Here is a 15,037-nt window from a genome sequence, read left to right as displayed (position 1 = left end):
AGATCTTCCCTCCTGGGGAATTTTTAAGTATACGGTACAATATTGAGATGGACTACAGTTTTAAACTCAGAATGAATCCTTTTCAGGTTATCTTATTCGCTTGACAGACCGGGAAACTGAGGCTCAGGTCAGAGAAGTGCTCTCCCCACTGAAATTTGGCTCTTTTGTGGAAGTGCCAGCTCTCGACCTAGATCTTTGAGTCCACATTCAAGGCCACCTCCATATGCTGCAGCCCCACTGTGGCCTGAGATCTGGCAACCTGGGGAAGGGACCAGCGGACCACTTCCTGAGCAGCCCCTAGCCCCAGACCAGCCCGCCTAGACCTGAGCCTCACGCTGCTTTGATGTTCCTACTCACACACATGTCTGGCTCAAATGGCTGTCCCTTTGGACTGCTGCAAGGGTCTGATTAGATGTAATTGCTTTGCCTAGAGCGAGCTATCTGCTTAATAGAATCAGCTCCCAGTAATTAGCCTGCCAAAGGCCCATTTCCCTTGCTGGAGTCCTAGGGCTTCCAGGCCCTTACTGCAACCTGTGAGCATCGGGCCTCTGCAGGCACATTTGGGATATAAGTCGGCGGGCCTTTGGTCGGGTTGGGGTGGCTGGGAGAAAGCAGAGCTGTGGAGGCTTAGCAAGGACTCTGGGTGCGGCCTTCCCTGGGGCTAGGGAGTTGCAGCCTTTCAAGGTCGGAGGGGCAAAGTGCCTGGCACAGAGGGACCGCTCCTTACATGTTGACCAGAGTCCGACTGAACCTCAAGGGGCAGGTCGTCCAGCCCCAAACCCAGTACATTCAGCAACCAAGTCGAAAGGCATTTCTTGCAGACCTACTATGTGGCAGGCACTGTACTAGCTCCTTGGATCCTTCTAAAACAACCTCAACCCAAAGGACCAATCCGGCTATGCTTGCATACCTCCACTGTCCAGGAGCTCATTACCTCACGGGCAGCCCCTTCCTTCTTCAGAGCCGTAGAGAAAGTTTGACCAGTTTTGAGCTGAAAGGTCTTCCACTGTGCCATCTCCCACCGCTCACTGGTCCCTCCTAGGCTACCCAGAGCAAGGCTAATCCCTCCTCCACGGGACGGCTCACATGTCCCCTGCATCTCTGCCCCAAGCTGAACGTCCCAAGTGCTTCTGGTTGTGCCAGGCACATCATGCTGGTGAGGCCCCTCGTTAATCTCAGTAATCATTGATGGGTCTGAACCCTGCTTCTGTGGGTCGATTCCTGTCTCCCAGCATGGCCAGGAGCCCAGCAACAGGCACCACAGGGGGCAGGAGTCCTCTCCCAACAGAAAGAACTACAGCCCCAGCCAGAACAGGACACTACCCAAGGAGTGCCGCGGTGGTGACCCAGCCCGTCCACTGAGGGAAAGACACCCAAAGCCTGCTCACTGGAAGTAAAGTCACCTCTCTTGCTCTCCCCCTCCCCCCACCCCGACCTGGACACACACATGCGCACACACACTGCTGTGCACGCTCACGGGCGCCACTCAATACTCACTGGCTGATTAATCATTGCAAGTGCTATTATAATTATTGCGTTTGGTCCCGAGACAAGGCTGCCTCTGCTTGTTTCTCAGAAGCTATAAACCTGCAAAGAAGGATTTCAAGATTTGTGAGGATGCTGACTAGATCTTCAGGCTCTCTTTTTTCCTTAGCAGCAACATGTTTGTCGGGAAATACAGGCCATGGCCAGTCCAGAACCTCTGTAGAGGACAGGCTCTCAGGGACTTAATTCTTGCTATGGGAAGGAAGCAAGTCTAGGGACTTACCCTGCAGCCAAAGGCTCGGAGGTCAGGAGAGCGGGGCTTGAGTCCCAGCTCTGGCCCACAGTCTGTGAGGCTTGGAGGTGCTCTCTCCCCGCGCTGGGCCTGTTTCCTTATCGGACTGCATGGTCTAAGGTTTCCTCTAGCTTGAACTATTCTGGAGCCATGGCCAAACACAGAGAGGATGTGAGTGGAGGGGAAAAGAAGGACCGGAAGATGGAAGAAGGGAAGACTAGGACCAAAGCCAAAAGTCTTATACTCACAGCCCACACACACAAGTCTTATACTCACCACACACACACACACACACACACACACACACACACATACGCCCCAGGCTGGAGAGCAGTGGCTGGTTTTCTCCCAGACCTCTCTCATCACCTGCTGGCCTGCCCAAGACCCCCAGTATTGGGGGCTTTGCTCACTGCCCCTGCCCCAAGTGTGGAAGAGAGGAAGGTGTTAAAGGCAGAAGGGAAAGGGAGAGAAGTGGGAAATTAGTAGAAAATAGGGAGGCATACAAATGGCAAAAACAAAAGTGAATCAGGAGCGCCTGGGTGGTTCAGTTGGTTATGTGTCCAACTCTTGATTTCGGCTCAGGTCATGATCTCACGGTCCATGAGTTCTAGCCCCACATAGGGCTCCAAGCTGACAACACAGAGCCTGCTTGGGATTCTTTCTCTCCCCTCCCCAACCCCCACTAAAGCTCATGCTCTCGCTCTCTCTCTCTCTCTCTCAAAATGAATAAATAAACTTTAAAAATTTTTTTTAAAAAAGGGAAGTGAGGGCCAAGTAGGCAAACCTGTGCGTTGCTGGGGAGAGTAAACACCAAGACAGATGCACTGAGGACAGCCTGGCCGTGCTTAGGGACACTTGTGGGTATGCGTCCCAGTGCAATTTCTCCACAGGTCCTCAAGGACACACATGCCAGGAGGCTCATCTCAGTGTGGTATCCAGGACCAGAGACGGAGACCACCAAGGAAGCCCTCTCTAGGGGAAGGGATTCGCCAAACGTGGAGACTGTAGACTTTGGAGCAGGTTTTCTGTGCATGAACGAAGCAAGCCTGACCCCCCACAGCCACTCCGGGAAGACCGGTTGGTTCCCACTCTCACTAATAGGACAGGCAAGTCTGTACGCAGAGCTGCTCACCCAGCTCATCTGGGGCAGGACTAAGACAGAGCCAGGTATCCACCCCCTAGCACAGCGCTCTCTCCCCAACAGCTCCCACAGCCTCTCCTTTGTGAACAGCTGCCTTTTGTGTTTGGTTTGGGCTTGAGATGTTAAATAAATAGTGTCTCTTGACAAATGCAAGCCGGCTGCACTGGGACTGGTTACGCTCTGTAAATCCAGACTAATCCTCTGTGTCTCTCCCTCAGGGATACACCAAGAAACACCTCAGTCGTACCCGAAGCGCCCTGAATCCGATCAACCGGCCCCCGGCCATCAGAGGCCACGATTCCTGGTGCCGCTCTCCACCAACCTGTCTGTGCTGCAGCTCCTGGGCCCACCAGGCCCCTCCCCGTTCTCAGGCCTCCATCTAGCTGGATCTTGAAATGGTTCTGGATACTCCTTCCTACAGCAAACCAGGGACCCTATCCCAAGGCCTTATCCCTGCTCTGCAGGAGCCTATGGGCTGGTCTAGACAAGATAGACCAGAATATCATGGGAGGCTCCGTTCCAGCTAGTAATGAATAGGGTCAGGATTTGAACCTTGTCTGAGTCAGGGTCAGCTTTTTTACTCCCTACCTCACCCCTTTCCCCCATCCTCCAGCCAAACTGGCCAAGGATGGGGCCTGGTTCTGGAAAACAATGGACAGAGAGGGCCCTGGGCCCCTCATCCCTCACACCACATTCTTGGCCATTGCAGGATGAGCAGTTGTTAATCATAGGGCCAAGTCTGTCATCAACATCACAAAATGTCAGAGGGAGGGGACTCTTTGAGATAAGCAACTCTTTCATTCTACAGAAAAGGAAACTGGGGCACAGAGAGGCGATGTGAGTCTCTCAAGTCCACCAGCTAGTTGGTAGTTGGTTGTAGCTGGGACCAAACTCCAGGTGTCTAGATTCCTCTTCACTGCCCTCTCCACATGCTTCCTTGGGCCTTAGGACACTCACCTGGGTCTTGCCTTCTCTCCTTAAGCCAGGTAGGGCTTGCTCCAACTTTAGAAGTGTCTGTTGGCAAAGAGTCACAGAAGCAAATCGCGTGGGTTTTTCTCCCTCCAGACTCTGCTGTCCGTGCTCCTGTCCCCGCTGACACCGATCTCTAACCCCGCAGGTGTAGGAGGCTTTAAGGACTTCACCGTGTACTGAATACACGACAAACATAAGAGCAACTCTGATGTGCAAAGCACCGAGCTCCCCACTGCGGCGAGGAGTGGCACAAGAAGGGACTCCACCCTGGAGAAGATAATGAGCCAGTGGGGAAGACAGATATTAAAGAACGATGGATCTACTAGGTAAGAGGAACGTCTGCTGAATTGAAGCTTCGACAACGTGCTATGGAAGCCCAAAGGTGCTGGGGGTTCTGACTGGAGGTAACTGGGGAGTGCTTCACAGAGAGAGTGGCCCTTGAGTTGGGTCTTGAAGCCCGAACAGGAGTTCAATAGATAAAAAATGGAGGAGTCGAGGAAGTACCAACATCCCAGCTTATGGGAGCCACATGAGTCAGAAGTAAAGCATGAAAGTACTTAGATGTGTCTAGAGCTTAGAGAGGAATGGTGTGGAAGATAAAGCTGGAAAATAGTATGTGTATAATGTTGAGTGCATAATAATACGCAGCAACGACTGATAGTTAAATTCTGTACCATTTATCCTACCTCCGATTGCGCCCTTTTCCTCACAAACTAAAGTCCTAAAAGCAGTGACTAAATCTTTTCACCTGATTCTTGGAATAACTAGCGAAGCAGAAGCGGGCCAGGAAGGTCATGGGATGTTATAAATGAAAGGAGCAGAGACATGTCCTGGTCCAAACCACTCCATTTATGGACATGCACACCAAGGCCCAGGGAAAAAGAGTGACTGGCCCTGAGTCCCACGGGAAGCAGGTAGAAGAGACGGGACCCCAGCCCAGGCCCCCCAACTCTCTGCCCCATGTTCTCTACGCTGCATCAGATTCCAGAAAATAATCACACATGAGGCTGACCAGTATAATGATTGGAGGGATGTAAAATATCTCTTTCTAACCAGCCCAAGGCTTCCTCCACTGGAGTCACCAATGGAGTGGGAAAAAATAGAGCATGGAGAAGCCATCGCTGAGCAGATTTTGTCATTTATCAAAGACAGGATTGATAGAGGTGCTTTCTGACACTTGGCCCTGGGCAGAAGGTGAGGCAGCCCCATCAGGGGTGGGGACGTACAGGCAGGTCACAGGAGTCCTGGACAGAGGGAGAGGTATAGGCTTCTAGATCTTTGACACTATCCCACCTAGGTCAAGGGTGAGCTGATGGAACTCCTGTCTGCAGGACCCAGGGCCTTCCCAGAAATCTAGACCGGCACCAGCATCGCTCCCCACCAACCAGTCTCCCCTCCTGAAGAGTAGAAAGGGAAAAGGGGCAGGGGAGTGAGAACCGAGCTGGCCTCCTGGGCTCCAGGCACGCCGTGGATGTGTTGTGTTCCCCTGGCAGCAGGTGTCCTGATCCCATATATATGGGGGCTACAGGAGAGACCCCAGCCACGGGACATAAGTCTTGGCCCCCTTTCACTCCCTGTGTGACCCTGAGCAACCCCCTTCCTATTCTCTGGGCCTCGGTTTCCTCATCTGTAACATGAGAGGATCAGGTTAGCTGATCTTTAAAGGTCCTTCCCGTTCTGAAGTGCTGTGAGAACAAGCTTCATCATAATTAATAATAAATGCCCTGCCCCTAAAGAGAGCTTTTTCCCTTTTCCAAAGCTCTTTCACTCATAATATCACCGTTCATCTGCCTAGCAGTCTGGCCTGGCAGCCAGAAGCAAGCAGACCTTGGACACACAGTCTTTCACACTGAAAACCGGGCCTCTTGAGCCTTGCTCATCTAGACTGGCTTTGGGGGAGTTGGCTTCTGGGGTAGTGTGGCCAGGAGGATGGAACCTAGCTTGCACCCTCACCCCTAGGAAGCCAGGAGAAGCAGCTCTTGTCTTCTAGGGAGCCAGAAGATGCCAAGGGGGAAGGCCTGAAATGGGCTGAGTAAACGACCAAGGGTGTGGGCCCAGGAAGTCTGTGTCAGATCAGTGACTCTGGTATAATTAGCTATCCCATTTACAGGTGAAAAAAACCTGAGGGTCCAGGAGTCATTTATGGAGAAGAGAATGGGTTTGGAAGGCAGACTGAAGACCCTTCCTGCCGAACAACCTCGGACAATTCTCTGCACTGCCTTTTGCCTCAGTTTCTCTATCTATAAAATGGACATAACCATACCCACCTTTCAGGATGGTGGTAAGGCTAGAGCTAATAAATGTAACATGCCTAGCCTGACACACAGCAGATGCTTGATACATACTCTTTGGATGAATGGTTGAAAGAAGCAGTGGGTTGGTGGTCTCCCTCAGAGAAGCATTAAAAGGCTCAACAGTGACAGGTCAGGCCCGGATGTGGGCAGATGGCGCTCCTGCTTCTGGATGGCTGCCTCCTCAACCCACCCTCAGTCAGGGGCCTGGGGCCTCTTCCATCCTGTCTCTCCTCGTGGCCCGTGCCAGGGTCCCGTGAAAGACTCTCTGACCCTCCTTGGCAATGGGATTTGCATTCCGATCATTCTGCTCACTCAGCCCATCCAAGTCTGGAGTTGTTTGAAGCTAAGTAAGGCCTGCGGGATCATCTGCCACGGCACCTCATCGAGGAGATAAGGAAGTGAGACTCTGAGAGGGGCAGTGACGCCTCATCTGAGGTCCCACGGCCTGCGCCTCCTCACCACCACTGCCACCGTGTTGACAGAAGAAGAAACTGAGGCATAGGGAGGCCTCCTGGTCTTCAGCAAGCCTGGTCTGGGCTCCAGCTGCCCTATTCTGTTCGGTTGGGATGCCTGATGTTGATGTCCAGTGCTCTCTCTGGCAGCCCATCCCAAGCCCAGGCTGGCCCACTGGTGCAGGACAGGGGCTATGGATGTCTGGACAGCCGGATAACCGCGGGGGGAGCAGAGGAGGAGAGCCTGGGATTGAGTGCTACTGGCCTAGCCTCCCAGCCTGTGCTTTCTCAGCCAGTTCCAGGAGCCATGCTGACCTGGGAAGGGTCACATTTCATGAGAGCAGGGCTTTCCCTTGGGTGTTGGCCCACCGTGCCCAGGTCCACAGCTGCGCCCTGCTGTTTCTAAGACAGCGGTGGCCCGGCGCAGGGTGGGGGGGTGTGGCCTGGGCGGAGGGAAGCTTGGCTGAGTCCCAGTGCTGGCACTAATTCACTGTGTGCCCTTGCTTGTCACTCGACCTCTCTGCGCCTCAGTTTCCTCACCGACATAATAAAGGGCAGGACAGCGAGGCCCAAGGTCCCTTCCAGTTAAAGCATGCTGTGATTTCGGTGGGGGCTGGGGGGTGGGGGTCGCTCTGCCCGTTCCTTTTCCCTTCCTTGCTCTTCTTTTTCCGTCATCGATTTATCTCCAGCTACCCAGGTCTCCCTGTCTCTGTCGCTCTTTCTGTTTCCATCTTTCGCTCTCTGCCTCTCTCGCTCTGTATTTTTCTGCCTACCGCTTCTTTTACTGTGTCTGTGAGTCTACCTCTGGTTTTATCTCCCTATCTGTCACACCCCCCTCTGCCTCTTTTTCCTCTCTTTCTCTGTAGTTAGAGCCGTTTCTCTCTGTGTCTAGTTATCTCTTTCCCTGGGTCTCTCGCCCTCGGTCCTGCCCGGTCTCTCCGCGGCTCTCCCGTTCGCTCCCCCACCCCTCCCCCTCCGCCAGCCCCCCTCCTCCCTCCCTCGGCGCGTCTCCCCAGTCCTTATTTGGCTGGGCGGGAGGGCTGGCGGGAGGAGGCGGCCTGCGGGCGGGGGGCGGGGGGCGGGAGCGGGGCCGGGCGGAGGAGGGCGGTGGGTGGTGCTGAAGGGACAGCTCCGCGGCGGCAGCGGCGGCGGCGTTGGCGGCGGCGGCCCCGGGGCGCGGAGCGGGTGCCCGGCGCGGGGAGAGGCGAGCGCAGCCATGCCCCAGGCCGCCTCCGGGGCAGCAGCAGCGGCGGCCGGGGCCGGGGCGCGGGCCGGGGGCGCCGGGGGGCCGGCGGCGGCTCGGGCGGGACGATGAAGCGGCAGAACGTGCGCACGCTGGCGCTCATCGTGTGCACCTTCACCTACCTGCTGGTGGGCGCCGCGGTCTTCGACGCGCTCGAGTCGGAGCCCGAGATGATCGAGCGGCAGCGGCTGGAGCTGCGGCAGCAGGAGCTGCGGGCGCGCTACAACCTCAGCCAGGGCGGCTACGAGGAGCTCGAGCGCGTCGTGCTGCGCCTCAAGCCGCACAAGGCCGGCGTGCAGTGGCGCTTCGCCGGCTCCTTCTACTTCGCCATCACCGTCATCACCACCATCGGTAACTACTCGCCGACGGGGGGCGGGGACCCGGGGGCTGGGCGCCGTGTCCCGGGGTAGTCCCGAGCCGGCCAGGGCTGGGGGGATGCCCCGGAGAGGGTCTAGGCGCCGAACCCCGCGCTGCCAGAAACCCGAGTTCAGCCTGGCTTGTCTGCTCCGCGGGGACAGGACTCGGGGGAGGCGTCGATTCCTGGCTCCGGACCTGACTCTCTGGCCGGGCCAGCCCTAACTTGTCCCTGCCAGGCTGCGCGAGGGCCTCAAGGGACTCTGAAGTGTGTGAGAGGGGCAGGAACGACCGGCGGAGGCTGGGGAGGAGGGGTGTGGCCGGGCCAGGCCCTGGAGCAGAGAGCTGAGTGTAGAGCGGCGGGGAGCGCGCGACTCCTCCGTGTCCCTGGCAGATGGGCTTCCGCACCTTGGCGTGTCTACACAGGCTAGGGCTCCAGGGAGACGTGTGGATGCAGGTACTCCGGCACTCCGCGGCACTCCCGCCTACTCCCGGTGCCTGAAACAACCCGTAACTGCTTCAGTGAGTGACGCTTGGAGTGTGTGTGTGTGTGTGTGTGTGTGTGTGTGTGTGTGTGTGTCTGTGTGTGCGTGTGCGTGTGTGTCCAGATCCCAGAGTTTGGGCAAAGCCAGCCAGTGCGTTTAATTTTCTTAGGGCAGCAAATCTGATGCTGGAAGCCAGATCCAGCTGTCTGCCTTCTCTGCTGTCCCAGGAAAACAGTCACCTCGCAGGAATGGCCTCAGTTCTCTTCTCCAAACAGCGGTGCAGCAGGCCACACACACACACACCCAGACTCTCTCACAACATAGACACGGGCACATGTACACACAGGTGCACACACAAGCACACACCAGCCATACACAGGCACACGTACACACAAAGCACACGAATGGATACCCAGGAAAGGGATCTCCAGAGAGGCCCTTGACGTGCTATTCAAAAGTGTCCAGATAGGAGTAAACACCTTACTCGCTGCCCAGGACTCTGTGATTCCAGCCCAGCTCCATCACTTTTCCCACTATATGACCTTGGGCAAGTCCCTCCTCCTGTCTGGGTTTCAGGCTCACGCCCACACAGTCAGGGGTTAGCCGAAATGATCTCAAGCATCCCTCCTAGTCCTGGCATGCTCTCAGCCCACCTTCCCCCAAAGCCCATTGGGATGCCTCCAGACCTCCATCCTTCCCATTCCTTCTCCTCTCTCTGGTCCCCCTCCTTGCCTTGGCTGAGCTCCCAGGGGCTCATTGCCACATGGCATAGCCCATGACAAGATGGCAGTGTTTTCCTGGGAGTCCACAGAAGTTGAGGGAGTCAAAGGCAGGACTGGACATTATTCCTGCAGTCTATCCACTTGGGACTGTGTCCCAAGGCTCCACTCCTCTCTGGGGTCCATGGGGAACTCTGCTATATAGCCTCTGCATTCCCCTCTTGGAAGAGAAAGAAAAGGGCCCCTGGAGTGGATAGGGGTACCTCTGAGTCCGGCTGACAGGGCAGAATCGTCGGACTCAGACCTGCCCCCAAAGAAGCCTCCCCTCCCCACTTCCCTGCTACCTGCCAAGGTTTCAGGAGCAGTGAACAAGCAAGTTAGGCCTTCCCCCCATCTCTTCCCCCATGTGGTACCTCTGATTATGTGTCCCCTTTCTTAGTCCTGTGGTCCCTAGGTCCACAAGTAACTTCCCAACTGACTTTGCCCGCACCTTCGTTCTCCCATGGAGCGAGCGCCCCTGGACAATGCCGCCAGAAAGAGTCTCCCCAAAGTGCAGCTCTGACCATACCAATACCCTCTCAGAGCCCTCAGTGACTTCCAGCTGCCCGTGGAATCTGGCCCATGCTCTTTATCCCAAATTTTAAGGACCTTCATACCTGGCACCAACTCTATGTCCGACTTCATTTCTCGCTTCTTATTGGCATGATTCCTCCACTGCAGCCATGCGGTCTGTCTCCTGAGAACGCCTTAAGCGTGCCTGTCTGGCACACCTTTCTCTCGGTCTTCTCTTTACCTTGTCCAAGCTAATCTTGCAAGTCAAGCTCAGATCCCACTTCCTCCTTGAAGTCTTCCAGACCATCTGAGGCCACCACTCTAGACAGCTACAGGACTTACTGTCACGACAACCTGGGTGACACAGTGTGGGCTCTCTTGCCCCGTGTGGGCATGGTTATTTACATTTTAGGGGATGTGTTTTGTCTCTTTGACCACATACTGAATTGACCTCCACGTGGGCAGGGCTCTGTGGTTCCCATCTCTGTTCTCCCAGTGCCGCCGGCACAGTACCCTGCCCCACGCATGAGCACTCAGAGAATGCTATCCATGGGCTTAAGGTGTGCAGAAATGAAAGGGTGTCCTCCTTCCCCTCTATCCCTGCCATTTCCCAAAGTGCCTGTAGTCCTTACCAAGAGAGATGCTAAAAGCCGGGGGTAGAGGCAGACAGAGTGCAGTTCTGGTGATATTTGTTGATATAGTGCTGGGCAAGAGGAAAGACAGCATCAAAGCACCACCCTAGTTCTGTGGGGGCCCCAGAAAGGCACTGCCCACTTCCTGCCCCACCCAGCCATCCCTGGCTTTTTGTCACCTCTCTCTCTGGCTACGCCATCTGGCTGGAAACAGTCCACAGGGGCTCTGCTCTAAGAAAAGCCTGTCTGGGCTGTGATCAGATGGCTGGAATGGGCCCTATATTAAGCTGATCTTGACCCAAAACTCAAAGGCAACAGCCTCTGTCCACCTGATCCCTCTGGAGACCCACATAGGTCTCTCAAGGCACCAGGACTCACACTGGGATAGGAAAATGACAGAACCTGCCACTTAGTGATCACACTGCACTCCCATCTCACCTCTTGAATCTCAGCCTTCACCACTCAGGAAAGTTGCCAGGGCAGGCATCGTTAGCTCCGTGGCATAGATGAAGACATGGAAGGGAAAGTAGGGGAAGGGACTCCCCCAAAGCCACGCAGCTGGTGAGCAGCAGAGTTAGAGCAAGAAGCTAGGTCTTCTGACTCCAAGCCCAGTGCTCTTTCCCTGCCGGTCTCTTGGCTGCTTCTTCTGCTTCCATATGCTGTGAAGCCCGGAGCCAGCTGAAATTGGCATGGCCAAGACGTGCTCAGTGATGCCAGCTTGCAGGGCGCTCCTGGGCAGCCCTGATTGGTCGAGGGTCGGCAGGGTCTGAGTTAGTCATTCACCTGGTTAGTCACAGTCTCCATGAGCGGCAAGGATTCCTCCAGCTCCCTCGTCCCTGGCCTCCCAGCCAGGAAACCCTTCCTTTGTTGTGCCCTAAGTTCATCAAACGCAAATGGAAACTCTTTTCTGGGAAAGCTTAACCTCTCTAGCTGTTGAGTCATTAAACTCCTCCGGGGCCCCAGCCCCATCTATTCATAGCCCAGAGGCTGTCAGAGCTGGAAGGGGACTCAAGATCAGCTCGTGCCACCCCCTCCTCTTACAGATAAGGAACCAGAGAGGTGACAGGAGTCACACAGCCAGAAGTTAGCAAAACCTGACTCCCCGGTCTCTGCTCTTTCCACTTGTTCAGGATGACTCTTTACTTATTATTATGACTAGGAGCGGTAACAGCAACAATAATAATAGCGGCCACGATTTCTTGTCTACTCTTTGTCAGGCTCTATACCCTCTCGTTGGATTCTCTCACCAATCCCTCCAGAGGAGCATCATATGACCCCCACTTTTCAGCAGAGGAACCCAGGGCTCTGTGTGTAGATGACTCACCCATGGCCTTGTGACTTGAAAGTATGGCACCTGCCCAGATTCAGCTGGGCCTCTTTGACTCCCAGGCCCTGGGTTTCCCGCCAGTTCTTTCTCAACTTCGAGAACCCAGTCCAGACCCTTAGATCTTGAGGGCACCGAGGCGACAAGGCTTGTCCTCTCCCCTGGCAAATCCCTTCCCAGGCGAGTGCCACTCACTCCAGCGCCCCGCAGCCAGCCTGCTGCTCCCTGCACCCCGGCCGCTGACCAACCCAGACCACGTGGCAGAGCGGTGCCCGGCACCGGGCCCCAGCTGAGACTGCCGCGGGCTCACAGGTGCTGTGCTCCCATGTGGGCCCCCGTAATCCTCGGGGCTCTAAGGCAACGAGAGGCCAGGTGATTGATTAGCTGACGGAGCTGGGGCAGAAAACCTTCTGTTCTGCTCTCTCCTCAGCTTCCGGCCTGTTCTCAGCTGAGCACAGGCTCCCATCACCCACCACGTGGCCTGGGAGTCCTTAGATTGTGAACTCAAGCAGGCAGCTCATGAAGGAACCTGTACTTTTTACATCTTTCCAAGGAGGAGGAAAGTACAGAAGTGACCTGCCACCCTCTACATCCCAGAGTCCTCCGATAAAAGAGTGAAAGGAGACATCAGCAGTCATCCAAACACCCAGAGAGGTGCAGGTACAACCCTGATTAGAATCGAGGTCTTTGGGAGCCCCCCCTGGAGTTCCCTCCATCACCCCAGCCTATTCCCCTCACGACCCACCATCTCGCTTAGCACCGAGACCTCTGGTTGCTTATCACTCCACTGTTCCCAGGCCTCTGTTGGCTTGCCGGGGTGGGGTGGAGGGGCAGCCCAGCCTGGACTGGTCCTACCACCCACTTTCAAGCAGCAACTCCCTCCTCCCTGCCCACAGGCCACCCCTCTGCCTTTTCTGTGGCGGTGTAGGAAGGTGGGCCAGAGCGCCTGGGTTCGTTTCTCGACCCACCTCTCCACTCACCTCCCCACCCCCCACCACTAGTTATGCGATCTTGAGCAAGTTACTTAGTCTCTCTGAGCCTGTTTTGTCATTTGCAAAATGGGGAGAAGAATATCTGCCTCCCGGGGTTAAAAGGATAATATAAAGGAATGCCTGGTACAGAGCAGGTACTTAATAAGCAATATCTGCAATGATGAATGCAATTAACATTACTTTTCATGTATGATTACTAATACTCCCCACACAGAAGGGAACTGCTTGGTTTCCCAAGGATTACCAAGACCACAGCCACCTCTGCTCCCTCCTAACAGGTCAGGGACAGGGGGTTGGGGACCAGAGGCTGCCACATCCTTCCCTTTATTCTCCTGATCCCACTCTCCCAGCCCAGGCTTTCCAGATCCTCACCCATGACTGGAGTCCACCTGACATCCAGGCTCAGAGGCAATGCTCCCTCCTTTGAGCAGGCAGACCCTGGCAGAAAACCAGCTAAGGACAGTGAGGCACACAGTAGTAGGAGACTGGACTGCCCTGGACTGGAGCGAGGAAGCAGAAGTTCAGCTCCACTTAGCCCAGCTGCTGATCCTCGGTGACCATCAGTTTCCTCATCTACAAAGAGGGTGTATTTGATCAGAGGTCCTTCTGACTGTCATGCCTCCTACCTAAGTGTCCCATTCCCACCCATCACGGTCGGGGGACTGGAGACACGGAGGGAGTGGGGGCAAGAATAGGACGGAAATAGAAGACACACGCCTGGCCGCAGTGGGGACAGGACAAACACAATAACTATTTTCAAAGAAAACATAAACAAGCACAGATGAGTGTAGTGCAAATCACCACCATAAACAGCTTTCAGCTGGCAGCACAAACGGTGAATCTGCGAGTCAATTTTGTAATAAAAAAAAAAAACGTAAAATGATTTCCCTGCAGCCAGCCAGCCAGCAGCAAGGGAAAAGACCCAGGTTCTGACGGAGATCATTATCAGAGACCCAGATGGGCACTCCCTCACCCCCCATCCCTGCCCTGGATGCAGGGAACTGCTGTGCGTCCATAACACGTCAGGCAGTGTCTGGGGCACTTGTCACAGCCTGCATTCCCACTGCCGCCCTGAGAGGGCAGGCGTTATCATTCTGTTCCCGGCAAGGAAAGGGAAGCTCAGAGAGGTTCCAAAATTGGCCCGGGACGCTACAAATATAAAATGATAGTGCCAGGGCTCACTCCCAGGGCCGTAGGGAGTATCTTTTCACAGAGCCACGCAGCTCCCCGCCCCCCAGCACCCCCGCCCCGGGAACGTCTGCTGCCCCTTCTGTAGGCACGTCACAGATGATGTAGGATGGGTGCCAGGGTCCAGCTGTGGCCTCAGCTTCAGGATCTCTAGCCCTCGAGGGTATTTAGCCCAGAGAGAAATCAGAATTTTAGCTCCAACCCTCTTATTTCACAGGGTGGAAACTAAAATTCAGATGGGAGAAGGGGCATGGTCAAGGCTGCAGTTATTGTCAGAGCTGGCCTTGGAGCCTCCCTTGGTGTTCTTGCCCCCCTCCCACCCCCCACCCCCCATAGGCTCTTAAATAAAAGAGCAAGCTGCCAGCCAGCCTGCTCTGCTTGCCCTGGGTCTCCTCCTGACCCGCCTGTTAGCCTCTGGCCATCAGACAGCCACATGACAAATGTCTTTCTAGGCTGTTGTCGCCGTGGAGAGAGCAGTCAAGGGTCCCAGTGATGCCGCTGCCTCCCCACTTGTCCACAATTCCTCGTTGTGGACAACTGCGTTGTCCCGAAACTGAGGTCCCAGGCAGCTCCCGGAGACGCATCCCGCACCGTCACCTGGAGCCACCCCACCCCAGGCTACTGCCACAAGTCACACCTTCCCCTTCCCCTTGTTCAGAGCCGGCCTCCGCTGCCATCTAGAGCAAACAGCTCCAGTCCTCCTGGTCCTGTGGCCTCCTGGGATCCCTGCCAGGCGGGGCCCACCTCCCACCCTCCACCCCCACAAAAACTGCCTCCTCACTGTCCCTGATTCCCAGTGACACACAAGGACTCCTTAGTGAGGGGACGCACGGCTGCTGGCAATTCAAAGCAGGAGCCAGGCCTGGGAGCTAGAAACGGGGTTCTTCCTCTCTCCTTAGACAAATCCTTCCA

General features: G+C 55.5%; 2 protein-coding genes across 2 annotated transcripts in view; one reads left to right on the top strand and one right to left on the bottom strand.

The window, feature by feature from the left end:
• CIB4 (calcium and integrin binding family member 4) overlaps positions 1 to 7,591 on the bottom strand; it is a 100,875-nt gene extending 93,284 nt beyond the window's left edge. Inside the window, exon 1 of the mRNA XM_023252021.2 lies at positions 3,876 to 7,591. Within this exon, the coding sequence (XP_023107789.2) occupies positions 3,876 to 4,085 (210 nt within the window). The 5' untranslated portion in view covers positions 4,086 to 7,591. The remainder of the gene's footprint in view (positions 1 to 3,875) is intronic.
• A 219-nt stretch (positions 7,592 to 7,810) lies between these two features.
• Positions 7,811 to 15,037, top strand: part of KCNK3 (potassium two pore domain channel subfamily K member 3) — a 37,699-nt gene continuing 30,472 nt past the window's right edge. Inside the window, exon 1 of the mRNA XM_003984414.6 lies at positions 7,811 to 8,230. Within this exon, the coding sequence (XP_003984463.3) occupies positions 7,948 to 8,230 (283 nt within the window). The 5' untranslated portion in view covers positions 7,811 to 7,947. The remainder of the gene's footprint in view (positions 8,231 to 15,037) is intronic.

The sequence above is a fragment of the Felis catus genome, chromosome A3, assembly GCF_018350175.1.
Source record: "Felis catus isolate Fca126 chromosome A3, F.catus_Fca126_mat1.0, whole genome shotgun sequence".
NCBI lineage: Eukaryota > Metazoa > Chordata > Mammalia > Carnivora > Felidae > Felis > Felis catus.
This window is presented reverse-complemented; position numbering and strand designations above follow the sequence as displayed.